This window comes from Cuculus canorus, chromosome 16, assembly GCF_017976375.1.
Source record: "Cuculus canorus isolate bCucCan1 chromosome 16, bCucCan1.pri, whole genome shotgun sequence".
Classification (NCBI taxonomy): Eukaryota; Metazoa; Chordata; class Aves; order Cuculiformes; family Cuculidae; genus Cuculus; species Cuculus canorus.
The window spans coordinates 1,742,407-1,765,222 of NC_071416.1; the positions used below are offsets into that span (position 1 = coordinate 1,742,407).

Sequence of the window (22,816 nt, forward strand, 5' to 3'; positions counted from 1 at the left end):
TGCTGAGTCTCTGCCTCCTGAAGAACAGCCCTTGGCTTCCTGACTACAACTGCTTCAGAGCAGGCAGCTCCCAGTGAGGGCCCGGCAGCTCCTGGATGGTCTTTGCACAGCGCTCAATCATAAAATCATGAAATCATTAAGATTGGTAAAGACCTCTCAACTCATTCAGTCCAACCACCAGCCCAACCTCACCGTGCCCACTAACACATGTCCCCAAGGGCCATAGCCACATGGGTTTTAAACCCCTACAGGGATGGAGAATCCACCACTGCTCTGGGCAGCCAGTTCCAGGGCTTCACCGCTTTGTCAGTAAATGAATGTTTCTTAACATCCAGTCTAAACCTGCCCTGGTGCAACTTGAGGCCATTTCCTCTTGTCCTATCACTTGTTCCCTTGGACCAGCACTCACCCCACCACAACCTCCTTTCCAGGAGATGCAGAGAGTGATGAGGCTTCCCTTCAGACTCCTCTTCTCCAAACTAAACTGGGGCCCTCAGCTGCTCCCAGAACCACTGGGCTCCAGACCCTTCCCCAGCTCTGTTCCCCTCTGACAGGAGGTTCAGAGGTTCTTATGCGAGGGGCCCTGGGGAGACAAGAGAGGGCTTTGGTTTCCTGCGTGGGCTGAGCAGTGCAGAAAAGTGAATGTGGTTTCCTGTCCCCACCCAGGCCAGCAGTGACGAGTGTATCCAGCTCCCCAGCATACAAAGTACCTGCAACTGCAAAGGGGCTGCTCAGAAAAGGCTGCAAACTTGCCTGAAGTTGTAAGAAAATCAAAGCCTTCAGCTCCAGGAGGACAGGGCGTTTCTCTGCCGATTCAAAGAGAGGAAGCGCTGAGCCCTTCTCTGCCTCACGATCTTCCTTCCCTACTTTTCAGCACATCATGCAAATTCCTCTGGGGAAGCCAGCAATGCTCCTCTGGATGCTGGTCATCACCTTTGCTGCAGCTCTTAAAGGTGAGAGTGCCCCTGTTTCCTGGGAAGAGGACATGGATGTGAGGTTTCTGTGTTGCCTTCTGCCTGGAACATAAATAATTCCCAAAATACTTTGCCTTTTCCTGCCCTCCCGTAGAATATATATGGAGATGGAGGAGTGATGGAAGGGTGGAAAGCCCTGCAGTACCGCACTGCCAGGAACAGGAGAGATGTTCACCAGCCCCAGAGCTGGAAGGGAGGGGAGACCAAGCTGATCCAGGCAGATCTGAGTTCCATCCTCCCATGGTACCTTGGCCCCTCTCTCCAGGTGGCCCAGAGCATTGCTCAGCCCTGTGCTGTCCTGGGGGAGCCAGGCTGGCTCTGGGCTTGGCTCTGGCTTGAGAAAAAGGAGTTGGGGCAAGATGGTCCTGATGCTGTCATGTCTCTTCTTGGCAGCAGCTACTGGAGGTGAGGCAGGTTCTAAGAGGGATCTCAGGAACACGGGGCTGTTTCTATGCCCAGGTGTTTTCCCTGCCCTGCTGTACTGCCTGTCTCATGCATTCTAGCTCTGTTATGTCTCATTCATCCACATATTGGGGTGTCTAGCCCACAGAGAGAGAAATGTTTGGGGAGGGAGGAACAGGGACAGCTTTGGAGCTTTAATCCCTCTGCAAAAGGGAAAGAAGCAGGTTGTAGTCCCCCAGCATTCTCCTTCCCTCTACCAAGCACTGTGCCCTGGCTGTCAGTTGTGGGGAGCAACCCTGACTGAAGGGCACTGCATGTGACAGTGACACGGCCTTTGAGGACTTTGCCTCTGTCCTCTGGTTGCTGTGATTTTGGCCATGTGTCTTGGCAGATTGAGCCCTCAAGTGTGGATGGTGGAGAGGACAGCACCCAGGGGCTCTTTGCATCTCTCCTGCCAGGCCTCTGACCTTTGGGTTTCACTTGTACCTAGTGTGGGGGTACCAGGTTTCCCACCTGCACCAACCACAGCTCTTCCAGGTCATAATATGAGGCTGCTGTGGACAGGCAAGCCACCACCTCTAGGAGCAGCTCCCAGAGCTACCTCTGGTCTTGTGCATCCTGCAGCCTCAGGACCCTACCAACTACTTCTGCACGTGGTAACTCCACACAGTTTGTGTGAGACAGGCAGGGATAGGGAAAGTTCTCCCTGTGTCTCTGCTTACCCTGGGACTGCCTCCAGTTTCCACCTCAGGGCACTGATCTCCTCTATGCAAGGGCCAGTGCAAAGCATCACAGGAAAGAGGGTGGAAAGAGAGCTGGACACTCCTGTGGATGCAAGAGGCAGCAGAGGAGGGGTGATGCTGGAGAAGAGACAGTGGAGCAGGGGTTACCTCCCTCTCTGCTGAGCCAGGGCTGGAAGAGCCTGGCAGGGCCCAGGAGGGTCCTAGCTCTGACTTGTAGTCCTGCAGGGCTGCAGGGTACACTTAGATCATGGTCCCACAAAGGGTGAAGATAAGCACCAAAGATGAGCCCAGCATGCTCAGTCCACCTCTACCCTGGATTGTTCTCTGGGCTGGTGTTCCCAGTGCTGCTGGGCGTGTGTGTGATAGGGCCAGAAGGGTCACAGGCTCCATCTGCCCAATCTAGGTCTTGCCTCTCCCTTCCAAGAGTCAGGCTTGGCTCCTCTCTGCATCCCTTTGGGGTTTCTTTTCTCCCTGTGCCAAACCAGGAGGACATGATCCAATCAAGGATGGATCCTTGGCTCCTGACCTTATCCTGCACAACACTGCTGGGAGGTGAGAGCCACAATGGAAGGGGAAAGAGCAGGGACTAGGCTGCCCATGCACACCTTGGCTCACTGCTGCCCGACTCTAGATGCCATTGCATAAGGTGAATCCTTGCACGGAAACCATCTTCTCTTTCCAGGTGGGGTGGGATGCTGGTACAATGCAGATGATAGAGGAAGAAATTCCTGGACAAAGCCGATACCTGTCCCAAGGAGCTGTGCACTCTGAGCAGCCTTGGGGTTTGCTAGGGGCTGGCCATTTCCTTGGGGAGGGGGCGTTCAGAGCCATATGTGTCTTGTCCCCCAGGGGCTCATTTGCAGCTGGCAAACCAATTCCCTGTGTGTTCCTGCCCAGCCTGTTCTCTGCACTCTGTGCACTGGGGTGTGGCTCCAGGCATAGGATTTGAGGGGAGCAGGGACTTCTGGGCAATACAAAGAGTTATGGATCTGTGGGGTCTGGGCAAGGTGACACCTCAAGGAATAACTCCTGGGACTAAAGGCCAAAATGCTGGTTTTGTGCATCCTGCAACCACAGGATAGACCATTGCACCTGTGAGCTTCCTCATAGACACTCAAATATCACATCTCTCCTGTGTCTTTCCAGGTACCCCTTCCCCCATAAAGATGGTGGCATCTGGTCCCAAGGAGGGGAAGGTCTCTGGATCACTCTCACTCAGCTGTACTATAACAGGAGCACATCTGCATAGCCCTAAATATGACTGGAATTGTGTCCGTCAGGTCCCAGGAGGGGAGCTGCAGTTTCTAGGCTGGATCTATCCATTTGGGAACAACACAGGCTATGCCCCACACTTCCAAGGCCGAGCCACCATCTCTGCAGATAAAGGCAGAAATGAGGTCTCTGTGCAGCTGCGCACCCTTACTGCTGCAGACACAGCCACCTATTTCTGTGCCAGGCAGCACACGGTGACACCAGCGGAGAGAGAGGCAGAGCAGAAAGGAGAGAACTGCTGTGGTGGCAGGGACCTTTCTCAGAGTGACAAGTGCTCTGGGAAACATCAGTGAGGTTTAGGATTAACAGATGTTGGAACTCCCAATCTATCCACGGGCACTGGGTTCGCAGTGTAATTTGATGTTCGTAATGTAAGTTAGAAATAAAATTTCATGTCTCTAAATTGGAGAGACATGGATTTGATGGATGGACCACTCGGTGGATAAGGAATTGGCTGGATGGCCACACTCAAAGTGTGTCAATGGCTCAATGTTCAAGTGGAGACTAGTGATGAATGCTGTCCTGCAGGGTTTGGTATTGGGACAGGAGTTGTTTAACATCTTTGTCACAGACACGGACAGTGGGACTGAAGGCACCCTCGGCAAGTTTGCTAATGACACCAACCTGTGCAGCACGGTTGACATGCTGGAAAGAAGGGACCTGGACAGGCTGGAGAGGTGGGGCTCTGTGAACCTCATGAGGTTCAACAAGGCCAAGTGCAAAGTCCTGCACTTGGGTTGGGGCAATCCCAGCACAAACCCAGGCTGGGTGGAGAATGTGTTTGGAGCAGCCCTGAGGAGAAGCGCTTGAGGTGCTGGGGGATGAAAAGCTCAACTTGAGCCAGCAATGTGTGCTTGCAGCCTAGAAACCAACTGTGTCTGGGCTGCATCCAAAGCAGTGGTACCAGCAGGGCCAGGGAGGGGATTCTGCCCCTCTGCTCCACTCTGGTGAGACTCCACCTGGAGCCCTGCATCCAGTTCTGGAGTCCTCAGCACAGGAAGGACATGGATCTGTTGGAGTCCAGAGGAAGCCATGGAGATATTCCAAGGGGTGTAGCACCTCCTGTATGAGGACAGAATGAGACAGTTGGGGTTGTTCAGTCTGGAGAAGAGAAGGCTCCAGGGAGACTTTATAAATACCCAAAGGTAAGGTGTAAAGAGGATGGAGCCAGGCTCTTACCAGTGGTGTCCAGTGACACGACAAGAGGCAATGGGCACAAATGGAAATACAGGAGGTTCCCTCTTAACAAAATACCTTTTACTGTGAGAGTAGAGACCAAGCACTGACACAGAAAAGAGACTGTGGAGATGCTCAAAAGCCACCTGGACACAGTCCTTGCCAACTGTCTCTGTGTGTCCCTGCTAGAGCAGAGGGCTTGAACCAGATGACAATCAGAGGTCCCTCAACCATTCTCTGATTCTGTGATTCTAGGTCAGCTTCTGCTGTTTCCAGGTCAGGCTTGCAGTGAGGCTAAGCATGCGTTCCTTGCATGTGTTTGCACACAGGATGTGATACACACAGTGCTGGCCTCGCAGAGCCAGAAACACAAAAGATGTGGCAGTCATGCAAATGTGAACAGCACAGTCTGACAGTATTTCGCTCTCTGGCTGATCAAGATGAAAGGCCATTATTTGAAAACCTAGACATAAGTGCATGTATTCACATACAAACACTGTGGGGACCTCCAGTAGGTGGTCCTAGACACCTACCTTATTGGAATACACTTTTGTATACTAACAGTAAACAATAGAATTTAAGTCAGTATCACTTGTGTATTAATATTATGAGTAATAGCAGTTGGTTTATTGGCCCGTTTAAGGTATTACGAGTTCCTTATATTGGTTAATCCATAAACATCATAGCCATCTTAAACAGTTATCTCACAAGTCTCCAGTCTACAACATGAGTGTTGTACTTAGAATCATAGGATCATGGAATGGTTTGGGTTGAAGGGACCTCAAAGCCAGTTCCCCTCCTACCCTCTGCCATGGGCAGGGACACCTCCTACTGAATCCAGTTGCTCCAAGCCCCATCCAACCTGGCCTAGAACACCTCCAGGGATGGGGCAGCCACGACTGCTCTGGGCAACCTGGGCCAGGGCCTCCTCACTCTCACAGGAAAACATTTCTTCCTAAGATCTCATCTCTCCCCTTTTTCAGCTCACAACTGTTCCCTCTCGTCCTGTCCCTGCACTCCCCTCCCCAGCTTCCCTGGAGTCCCTTTCCGTACTGGTAGCTGCTCTAAGGTCCTCCTGGAACCTTCTCTTCTCCAGGCTGAACAACCCCAACTCTCTCAGCCTGTCCTCATATGGGAGCTGCTCCAGTCCTTGGATGATCTGTGTGGCCTCCTCCAGACTCGCTTGAGCACCTCCAAGGTATTCAAGTCCAGGGGGGATGGGGCTTTTTGCTACTGGATCCAGTTGAAGGTGTCCTTTCCCATGGCAGGGAAATTGGAACTGGATGTGCTTTAAGGTCCCTTCCAACCTAAACCATTTGTGATTCTGTGGTCCCAGTTAGTGAGACTGTAGTAGAAGCTGAACTGGGGAGCAGTTCTTCTTTGCAAAATGACTAAAAATATTTTACCTATGTCATTATCTCTATCTCCGTGTGATTCTATGCATGTCTGTTTATTCTGGTTGGTCACCATACATTTGTGCATCACAGACTCATTTTTCTAGAGCATTAATATACTAGAGAGATAAATAATTTTATGTCCAGAATAGTCCTGGTATGTAAGGAAAGATTAAAATGACAGTTAATTTGTTTGGAACAGCTGATCCCTGATATTTGTAAGAAAATATCCTGCCGTAATTCTCTAAAATTTTCTTAAAATATCTCTGGAATCAAATGATTTGAGTTAAAAGGATTTTTACAACCCAAATCAATCCATATTCAGTGTCACCAAGTGTGGTCATCATTTCAGTAAAAGACTTGCATTATTGCCTTAATCGTGCTGTAAACTTCATGCTGGCAATGCTATTTTTAATTTACAGTAGTTGCAGGGTGGTTTGATTACCCAGCAACGAAAGAGCAGAGGACAACAAAATGCAGCATTCAAAAGACATCAAAGGGGTGTCACCTGGCACTGAACTGAGAACACCGATGTTTTTGTGTGACTCTTCATCACTGTGTGGTCTAGGAACCACAATGGTTGAAGGGGATTGAGCCACCCGACACAAACTGACTTCCTGGAAACCTGAGGATGCAACATCCTCCACTTCCTCACCTCAGATCCCCACAGACTACTGCAGCCTGAAGAGCACATCTGATCATGACTCAAGCTATGGGACAATCATTACAGCCCATGCCCGTTTTTCTTGCACACAAATATGGATGTTGGGATCAAGACCATGTGAGTTTGAACATCTTCCACACTGGAAGGATGGGATGTTATCCAGAGGGACCTGGACAAGCTGGAGATGTGGGCCTCATGAGGTTCGTCAAGGCCAAGTGCAAGGTCCTGCAGCTGGGTTGGGGCAATCCATGGTTTCAATACAGGATGAGGGATGATGTGATTGAGAGCAGCTCTGTGGAGAAGGATTTGTGGTGCTGATTGATTTGAAGCTCGATATGAGCTGGTAACGTGTGCTCACTGCCCAGAAGGCCAACCATATCCTGGGCTGCATCAAAAGAAGCGTGGCCAGCAGGGCGAGGGAGGTGGTTCTGCCCCTCTATTCCTCTCTTGTGAGACCTCATCTGCAGTACTTTGTCCAGTTCTGGAATCCTCAACATAAGAAGGATATGGAGCTGTTGGAATGGGTCCAGAGGAGGGCTACAAGGATGATCAGAGGGCTGGAGCACCTTCCCTACGAAGACAGGCTGAGAGAGTTGGTGTTGTTCAGCCTGGAGAAGAGAAGGCTCTGAGGAGACCTTATAGTGACCTTCCAGTACCTGAAAGGGGCTACAAGAAAGCTGGGGAGGGACTGTTCACAAATGCTTGTAGTGATAGGATGAGGGGGAACAGGTGTAAACTGGAGATGGACAGATTTAGCCTAGACATAAGGAGGAATTTCTTCACGCTGAGGGTGGTGAGGCACTGGAACAGGCTGCCCAGAGGAGTTGTGGCTGCCCCATCCCTGGAAGTGTTCAAGGCCAGGTTGGATGGGGCCTTGGGCAGCCTGATATAGTGGGAGGTATCCCTGCCCATGGCAGGGGGGTTGGAGCTGGATGGATTCTATGATCTAATTTTCAAAGCCAGTTCAGTTGATTTTGCCCTGCCACAGTTTAGAAGTTTCCAAGTTACCTATTGTGTCTCCTCTGTATCGATCACAGAGAAAGAAGTGGTTCTAAGCAGAAATTTGTCATTTCCCAAGTTATTTTAGACAGGCAAAATAGCTTGCAAAAAAAAATTGCACTTGGGCATGAATCTCTCTCTACAACATTCAGATGACTATCTCAAACGCAGTCCCTGGAAGCTAGCTGAGAAGACTCTAATACCACATGCCTGGAAGACAGCACTGTTGTCCCTGACCAGGCAGATGGATCATGACTCTACACTTTACCACTGAGCATCATCATTGAAATAGGCCCCTCTACCTTCATCTCAACTTGCAGCAAACATCCCTCTATCTGCCACCTCAATCTAGGATTACAGTTCTCCCCCCTTCACTCATTTTCTGCATCTGTTTTTAATTCTGTTTAATGATTTAAGAGATCATGCAGTAATTCCCCCCTTCAACTCCCTGATTAATATTCTTCTCCGTGGCAAGGATCGTTAAGGAATTGGAGCATCTGTCATAGGAAGAGAGACTGAGAGAACCAGACTGCTCAGCCGTCTCTTCTTTGGTCTCAGGTATGGACAAAGGATTGAGGGCATCTTCAGCAAGTTTGCCGATGACACCAAGCTATGTGGCTCAGTTGATATGCTGGGGAGAAGGGGTGCATTCAGAGGGACCTGGGCAGGATGGAAAGGTGGGGCTGTGTGAACCTCATGGCGTTCAACAAGGCCAAGGGCAAGGTCCTGCTCCTGGGTCGGGGGAATCCCAGCACAAACCCAGCTCGGGCGGAGAATGGATTGAAGGAGAAGAAATTGGGGTGCAGGGGGATGAGAAACTCCACATGAGCTGGCAACGTGTGCTCACAGCCCAGAAACCAACCGTGTCCTGGGCTGCATCCAAAGCAGTGGGACCAGCAGGGATTCTGCCCCTCTGCTCTGCTCTGGTGAGACCAACATGAAGACCTGCATTTAGTTCAGGAATCCTCAACATAAGAAGGATATAGAACTGTTGGAGCAGGTCCAGAAGACACCACAGGGATGACCAGAGGTCTGGCACACCTCCTCTATGAGGACAGGCTGAGAGAGTTGGGGTTGTTCAGCCTGGTGAAGAGAAGGCTCCATGGAAACATTAGAACAGCTTGCCAGAACTGAAAGGGGCTCCAGAAAAGCTGGGTAGGGGCTCTTGATCAGGAAGTGCAGGGTTAGGACAAGGGGGAACGGTTGTGAGCTGAAAGAGGGGAGATTGAGATGAGATCTTAGAAAGAAATGTTTTACTGTGAGGGTGGGGAGGCCCTGGCCCAGACTGCCCAGAGCAGTGGTGGCTGCCCCATCCCTGGAGGTGTTCCAGGCCAGGTTGGATGGGCTGCAAGTGGCTCCTGTCCAGCTTCTCAACCCACAGCATCACAAGTCCTTGTCCTCAGGGCTACTCTTAATCACTTCACCCCCCAGACTGTGTTGAATCTGTGCATTACCCCATCCAGGTGTAGGACTTTGCACTTGCCCTTGATGAACCTCATGGGGTTCACGTGGGCCCACTTCACCAGCTTGTTCTGGTCTCTCTGGAGGACATCCCATCCTTCTGGTGTGTCAACTTCAGCACTCAGCCTGGTGTCATGTGCAAACTTGATGACGCTGCACTCCTTGTTGCTGTCTATATTGTTGATGACGACATTAAACAGCACTGGTCCCAGTACGGGACCCCTGAGGGACACCACTCATCCCTTATCTCCATTTGGACATGGAGCTGTCAACCACTGCCTCTGAATACGTCCAACCAAGCAATTCCTTATCCACCAAACAGTCCGTCCTTCAAAATTTTATTTCTCCAATTCAGAGAGAAGGATGTAGTGGGGGACCCTGTCAAAGGCTTTGCAGAAGTCCAGGTATTGTCCAGATAGATGACATCCCTTGGGTGATGCTGCAGTGAGCACTGGAGGGGGGACAGTGGGGACGTTGGTGCCATTTCTGGGCCACCACAGCGTCTCTGCTTCTCCATGTGTCAGTTCCACGGAAGCGAAGGGGTCTGGAGTGTGGAGGTCACTGCGATGGCCCCCTCCGACTTCCCCTTGACTGTGGTTTGGGTTCTGCCATCACCCCCAGCACAGGCGCCCCAGGGAAGGGGAAGAGAAGTGGTAGGGGAAGAGGAGGCACTGAGGTTGAGCTGAGGAGAAGCAGTGGGCAGGGGACACGGTGGGGTGAGGCTGGCTCTGCTTATTGCATTGTCCCTCCAGCGCTGGACACTGGTGACACCGGGTATGGAGTAGGGGGACGGCCCCGCTATTCCTGTTCCTGCACCCAGAGGGCATTTGGAGAGGGGGTGAAGTTCCCCAGCAAAGGTGGTTAGAAGAACAGGGCAGTGCCAGGCCCAGCCCCGCGCCAGGTGGTGGGAGAGTTGGGGTTCCCCAGCACTGTGGGGTGCAGGGAGGCAGAAAGACAGCTCCCAGGCTCCACAGCATAGATGGAAATCCTCCCTCATCTTCCTGGGCAGCAGAAGCAGTTGAAATGAAAAAACTCAGAACACTTCTGCAATGCTAAAAATTTGCTATAGAATAATTCTCAAACCAACTTTTTCTTCTTCCTTAGACTGAAATCTGAGCCTTCTCAGAGCAACATTACAACCCCTCACTACAATCCTAGAGGTCCCAAACGCCCTCTTTTGGCCCAGCCCTTATTTTGAAGTCTCTGTGAGTTCTTCATGGGCTGTCTCGGCTGTGTCACTCTCGCATGAAATCCCGCACAGTAAAGGGAAGGAAGAGGCACTTTTTGTACCCAAGTCTATCACTGTGTTGAGAACTTGGAGTAGCACAGTGCCACAAACACTGTGAGGACTCATACAAAAACCTGAGCCTGCAAAAGAAATGACAGATTTTGAAGAAGAAAGGAAAAATGGAGTGTTTTGAAGAAGGGAACTGCAGAACTCCCATGGGCATTGATTCTGGAAGCACATCACTCACTGAGCCAAGAGTAGAGAAAAAGGGGCTTAAAAGCTTTGGCTGGAATTGAGTTGCTTGAAGTCCCCCTGCTATGGAACCGCTGCTTTCTTCCCTGATGAGTTTGGAAACAGTGGTGCCCTTGGAACACTTCCATGGCAGCGCATATACAGATCCTTTGGACAAGCCACTGGCTTTCTGTTCCCTGATTTTACACTCCTTCAGAGTGTGGTGAGGGAAGTGGGTTTATCTGACTGCGTGCAAACAATGTGGCAACAGACAAGCTTGTGTTTGGAACTGGAATCCATTTTTCAGTTGAGCCAGGTAAGTTCCACTGGTTCTAGTGTTAATGGATTTATTTCTTCTGTTTCTGATGGGTTGGACAGAGGGACAGTGTGATGTGAGAGCATGATGAGAATTTTCTGCTGCTCGGATCTCCTGAACACGCTTTCTCCAACCTGGCATTTGTGTCCTCAGTTCACATGTAGTGAACAGAGCTTTTCAGGACCGTGAAGATCGTTTCCTAGCTGTGAGCATTGCTCCATAGATCCTGACCACCTCTCGCAGCCACACTGCTAAATGTAAGACTGTTGTTTATACCCAGACAGGACTGTGTCTTAGCCCAGCTTCAGTAGGAGGTGAAAGGGGTTGCTTGCTTGCTTTTTTTTGTAACACTGAGGTGTGTAGAAAGGAAAAAGGGAGATGTAAAGAGCTGCAGAAGAAAGCAGTTCCCATGGAAAGACAGGGCGCATTAGTTTTTGTAGCAACTGCTTGAGACGTGAGCAAGCATGTAGACCTGGTGATCCTGAGCATGGTCTTGGTAAGGATGGACCGTCTTTGCCAGCTTTTGTGTGACAGCATGAAATCCGGGGCAATGGGTGAGGTTTCTGTGTTGATGTTTACTGCCCTAAAGCATTCCGTTGCACACCAGCACCTGTGCACATGCCCTCCCCAGCCAGCCATGGGACTCTCTGAGGCACCTGCTCACATCTGCAACCCCCATGCAGTGCTACAGCTGCCTTTCCATCTTTAGGGCGTTTTACACACCTGTTTTGGGAGTGCAGCTCCAGTTCCTGTGGGAGCAGGGAATCCAAAGATGCTATTGTGAAAATATCATTTGGAAAAGCAGGACAGCAAGTCGCTGCCAGCTTCCACCAGTCCCACCTCAACCTATGCTAATGGAAACATCCAGTGATCAGGACAGATGTTGTTCTGCCAGAGAGATGTGGAGAATGGAGTGAAATCCCGCTAGCAGCCAGGCACAAGCAGTGTCCCCTAGGCTCCCTGTGGGGCCAGTCTTGTGTAGAATTGAGCATCCAGAGAAGGGGAATGGAACCAGGGAAGGGTCTGGAGCTCAGGAGTTCTGGGAGCAGTGAGGGCCCTGGGGCTGTTTAGTCTGGAGAAGAAGAGGCTGAGGGGAAACCTCATTGCTCTCTGCAGCTCCTGGAAAGGAGGTTGTGGTGGGGTGAGTGCTGGGTTCTTCTCCCAAGGAACAAGAGATAGGATGAGGGGAAACGGCCTCCGCTTGTGCCAGGGGACGTTTAGATTGGATATTAGGAAAAATGAATTTACTGACAGACCAGTAAAGCACTGGCAGAGGTTGCCCAAAACCCACGTGGCTGTGGCCCCTGGGGAAATGGGTTAGTGGGCACTGTGGTACTGGGCTGACGGTTGGACTGGTTGAGCTTAGAGGGCTTTCCCAACCTTAATGATTCTGCAATTTCTTGATTCTATGAACAATCAACCAACAGAATGTGTTGATGGTTGAAAGTCTAAGTAAGGGTTTTGCCTTCTCAGACGAACACAGCAACCCTAATGGGAGGATCAGTTTCTACACAGAAAGCCACCAACATGCTTTTAAGACCAAACTGAATTTCAGACCTGTTCTATCAGGAAGAGCGGTGTTGTGACTTGTGTTCCTCAGGAAAGAGGGGAAAAAATGGCTTTCCACAAAGAACAGGCTTTAGAAACTGTCAGCTCCTCCAAAGGCAGGAACAGAATTTCCTGGTTTCCAGAGTGCTGAGATCCTGATTCTTTGTAGTGGTGGGTTTTGGTTTTTTTTTTTCCCCCATGCAATATACACAAATAAAAATTAAAGCAACTCTGAACCTTGCAGGATCTGGGCCTTCTGAGAATCTCCAAGCACAAAAGGCATAGAAAACATATTTCAATCAGTACACAGTTTTTGTGATGTCTACTCCTCAGAATTCAGTAAAAGAACAGCTAAGGAATTCCTCGGTCATTCCCTGTATGCTTCTCATTGGAGGAAGCCAAGAGCCACGAGAGAGGGAACGATTTTCACCCGAAACAGGGGGGATTTAGATGAGATCCTAGGAAAAAGTGTGTTTTTTTGTGGGGGTGGAGAGGCACTGGTCCAGGTTGCCCAGAAAGAGAGGAGCTCAGTGCTGTTCCAACCCCCCCTGCCATGGGCAGGGACACCTCCCACTGGATCCAGTTGCTCCAAGCCCCATCCAGCCTGGCCTGGAACACCTCCAGGGAAGGGGCAGCCACCACTGCTCTGGGCAACCTCGGCCAGAGCCTCCCCATCCTCACAGGAAAACATTTCTTCCTAAGATCTCATCTCAGTCTCCCTTCTTTAACCTAAAAACTGTTCCCCCTTGTCCTATCCCTGCACGCCCTGATCAAGAACCCCTCCACAGCTTTTCTGGAACCCCTTTGCCTCCTGGAAGCTGCTCTAAGGTCTTCCCGGAGCCTTCTCTTCTCCAACCTGAACAACCACAACTCTCTCAGCCTGTCCTCATACGGGAGGTGCTCCAGCCCTTGGATCATCTCTGTGGCTTCCTCTGGTTCCCTAGGGATTAGAAGCTCCAATTAAATTTCCACCCTTCCCTTCGTGTCTTTGATCTGCTCTTTGGGAAACAGGAGAAAGAAATAAAACACAGCAAGACACTCAGGTGTCAGGGCAAACAGGGCTGTACTGTACCTGAACTGTAGATGGTGATTTAGCTCTAAGAAAATGCAGGCAACAAAATCATCCCAAAATGATGCTTCTTTTTCAGAGAACCAAGATGAATCTGCCCCAGAAGTCCTTGTGCTTAAATCGAAGGAACCCAGGCAACACAAGAACAAACTGAATGTAGCTTGTTTGGCCAAGGCTTTCTACCCAAAGAACATCAGCCTGGACGTGCCCCAGGGTGACCTTGTGTATGAGCTTAAGGAACCTCTTGTCACATTGGAGGGGACGTATGGTACCATGAAGGTAGTTGGAGTGGATGCAGATGTGGAGGTGACCTGCAAGGCTGTGCACAAGGGGAACAAGGCTGCAGACGGCCTCATTCTGGCAGGTACAGCACTGTAGCCTGAATACAACAGATTCCTGGAGATACATCTGCAAGATTTCCTCTTGGCCTTTGAGAAACTGGCATGAATGACTCAGTACTGTTGGAGGGTATTTAGTGAGGTGAAGATGAGATACTCAAAAACATCTCGCATACATGGCCTTAATTCAGCTATTTAAGCACCCTGGAATTTTCTTCCTAAAATTGAAAAAAAACCCCATAAAACAAAACCATTCCCTGTTGCCACCCCACAACCCTCCAATATTTGCTACTCTACCTTTGTCTGAGGTCAAACAGTTCCAGGGACACAAGGGTAGATGCCTGTGAGAGGAGAACTTGAAATAACTCTTAGGGAAACACAGCATTAAAAAGGCGGTGATTCTTTCCCTAAAATCTTTCGGTTTAATTCGAATGCTTTTTCATTGCAGAAGGGAGAGAAAAGAAAACTCAACACTCCTGTTTGTTTGGGGTTTTTTTCCTGCAATTAGGCGTAGAAAGCTGATTTTCCCTTTGGACACATCTCAGAATTCCTGCCTGGCCAGCTGATTCTCCAGCCCTGCTCATTCACTGCTGGGAAAGGGTTCTAGGTGTGTTCTGTGTAATTTTTGATTTCTATGGTTTGGATATAATTAACAGTGTCTCTCAATCCTTCAACAGAAGAGAAGTCGGAAGAATTGGGAATACTCAATACTTGCACCATTGCAGATGCCACTACTGAAGGTTGGTTGTCTAAAGGAACAGCAGAGCATGGTTCTTTTATTGGGGTTCAGTAGCAATGGATGGAATGCAGTGTCTTTGGTACAGAAATCATAGTATCATGGAATGGTTTGGACTGGAAGGGACCTCAAAGCCTATCCAATTCCAACCCCTGTTCCATGGGCAGGGACACCTCCCACTAGATCCGGTTATTCCAAGCCCCATCGAGCCTGGCCTGGAACGCCTCCCACTGCTCTGGGCAACCTGGGCCAGGGCCTCCCCACCCTCACAGGAAAACATTTCTTCCTAAGATGTCATCTCAATCTCTCCTCTTTCAGCTCAAAACCTTTCCCCTTGTCCTATACCTGCACTCTCTGATCGAGAGCCCCTTCCAGGCTTTCCTGGAGCCCCTTTCCATACTGGGAGCTGCTCTAAGGTCTTCCTGGAGCCTTCTCTTCTCCAGCCTGAACAGCCTCAACAGTCTTAGCCTGTCTTCATATGGGAGGTGCTCCAGCCCTTGGATCCTCCTTGTGGAACTGTAGGTATGTATTAAGCAATAAACTGCATTTTTTATGGCTCAACAGTGAACCATGGAATCCTGCTTTCTCTGTCAGAACTGGAAATGCTTTCTGAGAAATGGCCTGGTGCTGTGGGACAACAGATGAAATAGCTGATGAATGTCCATAGGAAACTAGTCCCTCACTGGGCAGACATCGCCTCTCTTCCCTGTGATCGACACATTCCTTTGTCATCTTTTCCTTTGCTCCTGCTCCCCTTGCCCACCCATGATATGTAGATTTTTCTTTTCTGGGAGTGGGTGCAGGATAATATCAAAGCCTTTGTTCTCTTCCCTCTTCTCCTTTTTAAAGCAGATGTTCAGATGGAGAAGGTGAACAAGCTGTTCATGGCTGTTTGTGGTTTGAGATTCCTTCTGGCAAAGAGCATTGCTTTCAATATGATCCTGAGTATCAAGCTGCTGCATTTCTAAGGGAAATATCTTTCAGTCCCTGTGAGTGCAGGAGGTGAGTGCACAGGGTGAGCAGTTTGCTTTGTGCCCTTCCATAAACCCACAAGGAGCAACATTGGTTCAGCTGCCACTGGATTGGTTAAAGTAACCCCCAAACTGCTCCTCACCGCCAAATCACCTTTGTATCAGGCTGGCCCAGAGCATCTCAGGTTCCATTAGAAATCTCCTGCTGGTCATTTCAAGTGGCTGAGCACAAAGCCTGGGTCAATGGCCAGGTCACCAAGAACAAGAAAGGGACAATACCCAAAGCCAGCAAATGTGGAAAAGGAGATGGGAAAAGGAGGAGGGAGAATTCTGAAAATCCAGCAGCCAAAATCAAGGAATCATAGAATCACTGGGTTGGAAAGGACCCACTGGATCATCGAGTCCAACCATTCCTAACACTCCCTTAAACCATGTCCCTAAGCACTTCATCCACCCATTCCTTAAACACCTCCAGGGAAGGCGACTCAACCACCTCCCTGGGCAGCCTCTGCCAGTGCCCGATGACTCTTTCCATGAAGAATTTTTTTCTGATATCCAACCTGAACCTCCCCTGGCGGAGCTTCAGACCATTCTCCCTTGTCCTGTCCTCTGTCACTTGGGAGAAGAGCCCAGCTCCCTCCTCTCCACAACCTCCTTTCAGGTACTTATAGAGTGTAATAAGGTCTCCTTATTGTAGAGAGTAATAAGGTAATAAGAGAGTAAAAGTGTCAAAGACAATTTCCCACTTCATTCCAGATTAAGAGAAACTTGGCAGCACTTCATTAGATGTGAACAGGAATTTAAAACAAGCATTGTTTGCTTTTTCAGGTACTGGGTAAGCGAGCCAGCACGGGGTGAAGAGGAGCAGTGAAGAGCACACAGGAGAATAATTGAAACATCATAAGTCAGCTTTGCTACCAGTAAACATGTAAAGAACCAACAAACCCACAGTTCCCACAGATTTAGGAGTCTTTTCACTTCATCAAGGTCCTTTTCAGTTATCACCATCTGGAAACCTTCTGAGACAGCAACAACTCATGTCTAGCTTAACTTCACTGATTGTTGGAACAATTTCTGTTATTCCTTATTTCTAGAAGAGCTTTCCCTCACACCTTAGCTCACTCTGCTCCTGTACCCATTGCACTGAAGCATCCAAATCGCTGGGGTGGTTTCAGAAACTTCAAATTGAAATTTGTGCTTCCTATGCTTTAAAAATATCATCTCTGGTCGTATCACATTGTTGGCTGCAGAAGGAACGCTTTTTTGCTTGGGGAGAGCTGCATCATTTTCATTTTTAGAAGCTTTTGTTAGTGGTGGTTTTCCAGTGCAGGCACCTGGATCTCCAGTGGACTGAAGGAATTCAGTTCAGGCAGGAATGCAGGAGTACTGCCATTTCCACCTCTCCTTTAGACCAATCTTCTCTTTCCTGAAGTATTGGTACCTGCAGTTTAGGTTTCCTTAATGTACACAAAAAATAAAGGTTTCTCATGCTTCGGTTATGCTGTGTCCTTTCTGCTGAAAGCTGGGTGAAAATTTTTAAAATTTCACTGTCCTGTCCACTGGTCATGGAGGACATGAAACCTACCTATTACAGCCCTGGTCCACTTTTTATTAAATTTGTCCTTCATGGGCTTTCCACGTGGAAAGAGAGTGACTCCCTGGCACCTTTGAGAGACTTCAGGAGGGCCATGAATTCTGGCTCTCTTGGGTTTAAAGGAAGTTTAATTATTATGCCCCTTTAAAATCTCTCAGGCTCAAAATTGATCCGAGGACTGGAGCATCTCCCATATGAAGACAGGTTGGGAGAGTTGGGGTTGTTAAGCCTGAAGAAAAGAAGGCTCTGGAGTGAACTTAGAGCAGCTTCCAGTACGGAAAGAGGCTCCAGGAAAGCTGGGGAGGTGCTTTTAATCAGGGAGTGCAGGGATAGGATGAGGGGGAATGCTTTTGAGCTGAAAGAGGGGAGATTGAGAGGAGATCTTAGGAAGAAATGTTTTGCTGTGAGGGTGGGGAGGCCCTGGCCCAGGGTGCCCAGAGCAGTGGGTGCTGCCCCATCCCTGGAGGTGTTCCAGGCCAGGCTGGATGGGGCTTGGAGCAACTGGATTCAGTAGGAGGTATCCCTGCCCATGGCAGAGGGTAGGAGGGGGACTGGCTTTGAGGTCCCTTCAACCCAAACCATTCCATGATTCTATAAAAATTGCGGATGATAACAAAAAAGAGATGGGTCTGAAGAGAAACCAGTTGACAGGTAATGGGAGCAGTAACATACAGACCTCAGAAGGTGAGAGAACCAGCTGTTGGTCCCACTCACCAGTTCTAGAAAGGGGGCAACAGGAAGCACCGTGAGGTGTTTTGAGAGATAACCCAGCTGTGGGCAGGCAAAAAAAGCCAGTACTGACTTTGGTCTCGCAAGCTGCTACCTGCTCAGTGCAGGATGCTGTGGTTAAAACACGACTAAATCATGCTGTGCAGGTCAAATTTCCCCTTGCTTTTGAAACATTAACCCCTTCCTGGGGGGCAGGGCCTGCTATGGTTTTGGATGCTGACTAAACTACTGCTGGCTGAAAAACAGCTTCAGAAGAGCACACAGTAAAAACTGCTTAACTAACCTGGACCACTTAAACTCTCTCTCTTGTCTAGAAAATGTCCTGGAGCTCTGTGTTTGTGTCCCAGGAGCACACACTTAGTGTGGAAACGGGTGGTGGTCATGGTTTTGTTTCCTGGGCATCCCAAGGAGCAGATGGACACATGGAGCCAGCTGTACTATGAATGTCCCCTGAAACAGCCTCCTTCCTGTCCCATTTAAGCGGCCACACTCCACTTGTGCATTCTTTGAGGCCAGGCCACACCACCAGACCAAGCTGGGCTGTTCTCACGGTACCCATGACTGTCCTCACAGGGCCACGGAGACGATCCGAGGGCTGGAGCTCCTCCTGTACAAAGACAGGCTGAGAGAGTTGGGGTTGTTCAGCCTGGAGAAGAGAAGGCTTCATAGAGACATTAAAGCAGCTTGCCAGAACGGAAAGGGGCTCCAGGAAAGCTGGGAAGGGGTTCTTGATCAGGGCCTGCAAGGACAGGATGAGTGGGAATTGTTCTGGGCAGAAAGAGGGGAGATCGAGATGAGATCTTAGGGAGAAATGTTTTGCTATGCATCCATGGAAACCTAGGAGGCATCAACATGGAGTCAGCTCAGCAGAGCATGTAGTCACTTCTGCTCCTCAAGACCAAGAAACATCTCACCACAGCGGTCACAACGCTATTGAAGATCGCTCCACTAACAGACAGGTCCTGACCCTGACAACCTGGGAGGGGATTGTCCCACTCTGCTCAATACTGGAGTGGTCCCACCTTGAGCACTGGGTGTGGTTTTGGGTGTCACAGGGAAAGAAGGATCTGGAGACCATCCAGAGGAGACCACAAAGTTGGTGAAAGGTTTAGAGGGGAACCTGTATGAGGAGTGGCTGAAGTCCCTTGATTTGTTCAGCCTGGAGAAGAGGAAATGGAGGGGGGACTTCATCACACTCTGCAGCTTCTTCACATGGGGAGGAGGAGGAGCAGGCGCTGAGCTCTTCTCTCTGGATGTGAGGGCGTGGCAGGAAGATGAAGCATCAGAGGGTTAGGCTGGACATTAGGAAAAGGTTCTTCCCCCAGAGAGTTGTGGAGCACTGGAACAGCTTCCCAGGGAAGCAGTCACAGAGCCAAGCCTGGCAGGAGTCAGGAAGCATTTGGCCAACGCCTTCAGACACATGGGGTGAATGTGTGGCTTGTCCTATGCGGAGACAGGAGTTGAACTTCATGATCCTTTCAGTTTCCCTTCCTACTCAGGACATTCCATGATTCACCAACCTCCTCCCAGCCTGACAGCAAATACCTCCCTCACTCATCTCCTTCTGCCCAGGTCAGACCAGCCAAGGGCGAGCTCAACATCCTGCAGGGCTGCCCCAAGGCAGACTGTGGTGGCTGAGGCTGCCCTGCTGATGGAGTGCTCTTGCAGCTCTGCCCTGCCTCTCTGGGAGATGATGTTCTCCATCTCCCTGTCACTGGATAAGCTTTTGAAGGGGCTGTTCCTGCACCTGCAGGACAAACAGGTAATCCATAGGGACTTGGATAGACTGGAAAAGTAGGCCCACATGAACATCATGAGGTTCAACAAGGCAAAGGGCAAGATCCTGCATCCGGGTTGGGGACATCCCTAGCACAAATCCAGATTGATGGAGAATGGATTGGCAGCAGCATTGAGGAGAAGGACTTTGGGTGCTGGGGGATTAGAAGCTCAACATGAGCTGGCAATGGGCACTTGCAGCCCAGAAAGCCAAGCGGTGTCCTGGGCTGCATCCAAAGCGGAGGGACCAGCAGGGCCAGGGAGGAGATTCTGCCCCTCTGCTCTGCTCTGGTGAGATCCCACGTGAGTCCTGCATCCATTTCTGGAGTCCTCAGCACAGCAAGGACATGGATCTGTTGGAGTGAGTCCAGAGGAAGCCACAAAGATGATCCGAGGGCTGGAGAGGTTCCTATATGAGGCTGAGAAAGTTGAGATTGTTCAGCCTGGAGAAGAGAAGGCTCCAAGGAGACTTTAGAACAGCTTCCAGGATCTAAAGGGGCTCCAGGAAAGCTGTGGAGGGGCTTTTCACAAGGACCTGGAGTGACAGGATGAGGGGCAACAGGTTTAAATTGGAAGGGGGAAGATTTACATCAGATGTTAGCAAGAAATTTGTCATGATGAGGGTGGGGAGGCCCAGCCCCAGGTTGCCCAGAGAAGTCATGTCTGCCCCGTCCCTGGAGTTGTTCAGGGCCAGGCTGGATGAGGTTTGCAGCAACTGTATCCAGTGGGAGGTGTCACTGCCCATGGCAAAGGTGTGGAACTAGATCATCTTTGAGGCTCCTTCCAGCCCAAACAATTCCATGATTCTAAGCCCATGACCTTGAATTCTCTCCAGCTGGCGCAGCGCAGGAGCAAGGCTGAGGAATACTTAGATTGGAGCCTTCCGTACCTGAAGGATGCTCAGGAAGCCTTGTGTTTGGTAGCCGTGAGGTTCATCAGTGAGCCACCACCCCGGGTCCTTCTATTGGGACATCCTCAGCCCAGTTCCCACCATGGCACTGGGGAGCAAGGGGGATCTGATGGAGCTCTGTCCCTATGGTTTGCTGCACGACACCTGAAGGGTCAAAGCCCAAATAAGGTGTCGGACATCTGCTGCAGTGAGGAGGGGCACTGTTGGGTTGGCCAGGGCTGGTGGGACAGTAGACGGGGACTGGGCAGGGTGCTGCCATGCCAGATCCTGCTTCAAGGACACCTGTCTGGGGCAGCTGGGACAACAGCTCTCTCCTGGCTGGGGCTGGGGAGGTCTTGGGGGGGATGCTCAGGAGTCTCTGTAGACACGGGGCCTCCTCTCAGCTCTGTTTGTTACCATCACAGCCCTTAAGCCTGCAACAGAAGATAGTGACATCTTGGCCCGTTCCCTGACTACACAGACCATCCTCATTGTGAACCGTCCATGGCAGATGCCAAGAGCAAAGCGTGTTCTGCAAGCAGTGCGCTGCTGGGGCCTCTGAGCCAGGCAGAGGCAGAGGTGGTGCCTGTAGGGAAAGAGGTCATGGAATCATAGAATCTCAGAATCATTGAAGACCTAAGCTCATCCAGCACAACCATCAGCACCACCTCACTGTGCCAGCTAAACCATGTCCAGAAGCACCACCTCTGCGTGGCATGTTGGGGCTGTGTTCATGGTCAGTCTGGATGATCTTAGAGGTCTTTCCCAACCTGAAGGAGTCTATGATCCCGTGATCTACACTCTGTCTGAACCCTCCAGCACCTCCCAGAGCACCCTCTGCCAGTGCTTCATCTTTCTTTCAACAAAGAAATTGCTCCCAATATCCAATCTAAATCTCCCCTGGTGCAACTTGATCTGGCTATTGAATGCCATGGACTCTGCTCAGGGTGAAAACGAAATCACTTTATTGGACAAAGGCAAAGGCTTATACAGTGTTTCTCTACGTAGCTAACAACTACCCCAGTGAAGTTCCACTTCTAAAGATCCCACAGCTACAGTGATAAAGTGCAACGACTACTGCTACAGTTGTGCCCCTTATCTTCATGTTTTCCTTCTTTGCTTGTTCGTCTTACACATTCTTTTCTTACTATCCTACGGGTCTTGTGCTAATGATTCCAAGGTCTCAATGAAGAGAAGAAGGGGAGGGTTGTGCCCATTTTTAAAAAGGGTAGAAAAGATGACCCTGAGAACTACTGACCTGTCAGCCTCACCTGTGTGCCTGGGAAGATCATGGAACAGATCCTCCTAGAAACTATGCTAAAGCACATGGAGGACAGGGAGCTGATTAATGGCAGCCAGCATGGCTTCACCAGGGCTAAGTCCTGTATGACCAACTTAGCGGCTTTCTATGATGGGGTAACCACAGCAGTGGACACAGGAAAACCAATGGAGATGATCTATCTGGACTTCTGTAAAGCCTTTGATATGGTCCCCCACAAGATCCTTCTCTCTAAATTGGAGAGATATGGATTTGGTGGGTGGACTGTTTGGTGGATAAGAAATTGGTTGGAAGGTCGTATTCAAAGAGGTCAATGGCTCAAAGTCCAGATGGAGATCCGTGACAAGTGGTGTCCCTCAGGGGTCCGTCCTGGGACCAGTGCTGTTTAATATCTTCGTCAATGATAGTGACAGTGAGATGTTTGCAGATGACACTAAGCTGAGTGGTGCAGTTGCCACACCAGAAGGATGGGATGTCAACCAGAGGGACCTGACCAGGCTGGAGAAGTGGGGCTGTGAGAACCTCATGAGGTTCAACAAGGCCAAGTGCAAGGTCCTACACCTGGGTTGGGACAATCCACAGTTTCAATACAGAATGGGGAACGATGTGACCGAGAGCAGCGCTGCAGAGAAAGACTCGGGGGTACTGGCTGATGAGAAGCTCGACATGAGCCAGTGCTGTGTGCTCACGGCCCAGAAGGCCAACCATATTGTGGGCTGCATAAAAAGCAGCATGGCCAGCAGGTTGAGGGAGGTGATTCTGCCCCTCTATTCCTCTCTCATGACACCTCATCTGGAGTACTTTGGTTCTGGAATCCTGAACATAAGAAGGATATGGAACTGTTGGAATGGGCCCAGAGGAGGGCCACAAGGATTATCAGGGGGCTGGAGCACCTCCGATACGAGCACAGTTGGAGTTGTTCAGCCTGGAGAAGAGAAGGGCTCTGAGGAGACCTTATAGCGACCTTCCAATATCTGAAGGAGGCTACAAGAAAGTGGGGAGGAACTGTTTACAAAGGTTTGTAGTG

General features: G+C 50.1%; 1 protein-coding gene across 1 annotated transcript; it reads left to right on the plus strand.

Moving 5' to 3' along the window:
* Positions 1–693: 693 nt before the first annotated feature.
* LOC104059353 (Ig heavy chain Mem5) lies at positions 694–17,012 on the plus strand. Its single transcript, XM_009561013.2, is given in 7 exon segments — positions 694–953; positions 3,266–3,585; positions 10,764–10,860; positions 13,557–13,841; positions 14,493–14,555; positions 15,404–15,553; positions 16,351–17,012. Coding segments are annotated over 6 exon segments (954 nt in total). The 5' UTR covers positions 694–880; the 3' UTR covers positions 15,520–15,553; positions 16,351–17,012.
* Positions 17,013–22,816: the final 5,804 nt, after the last annotated feature.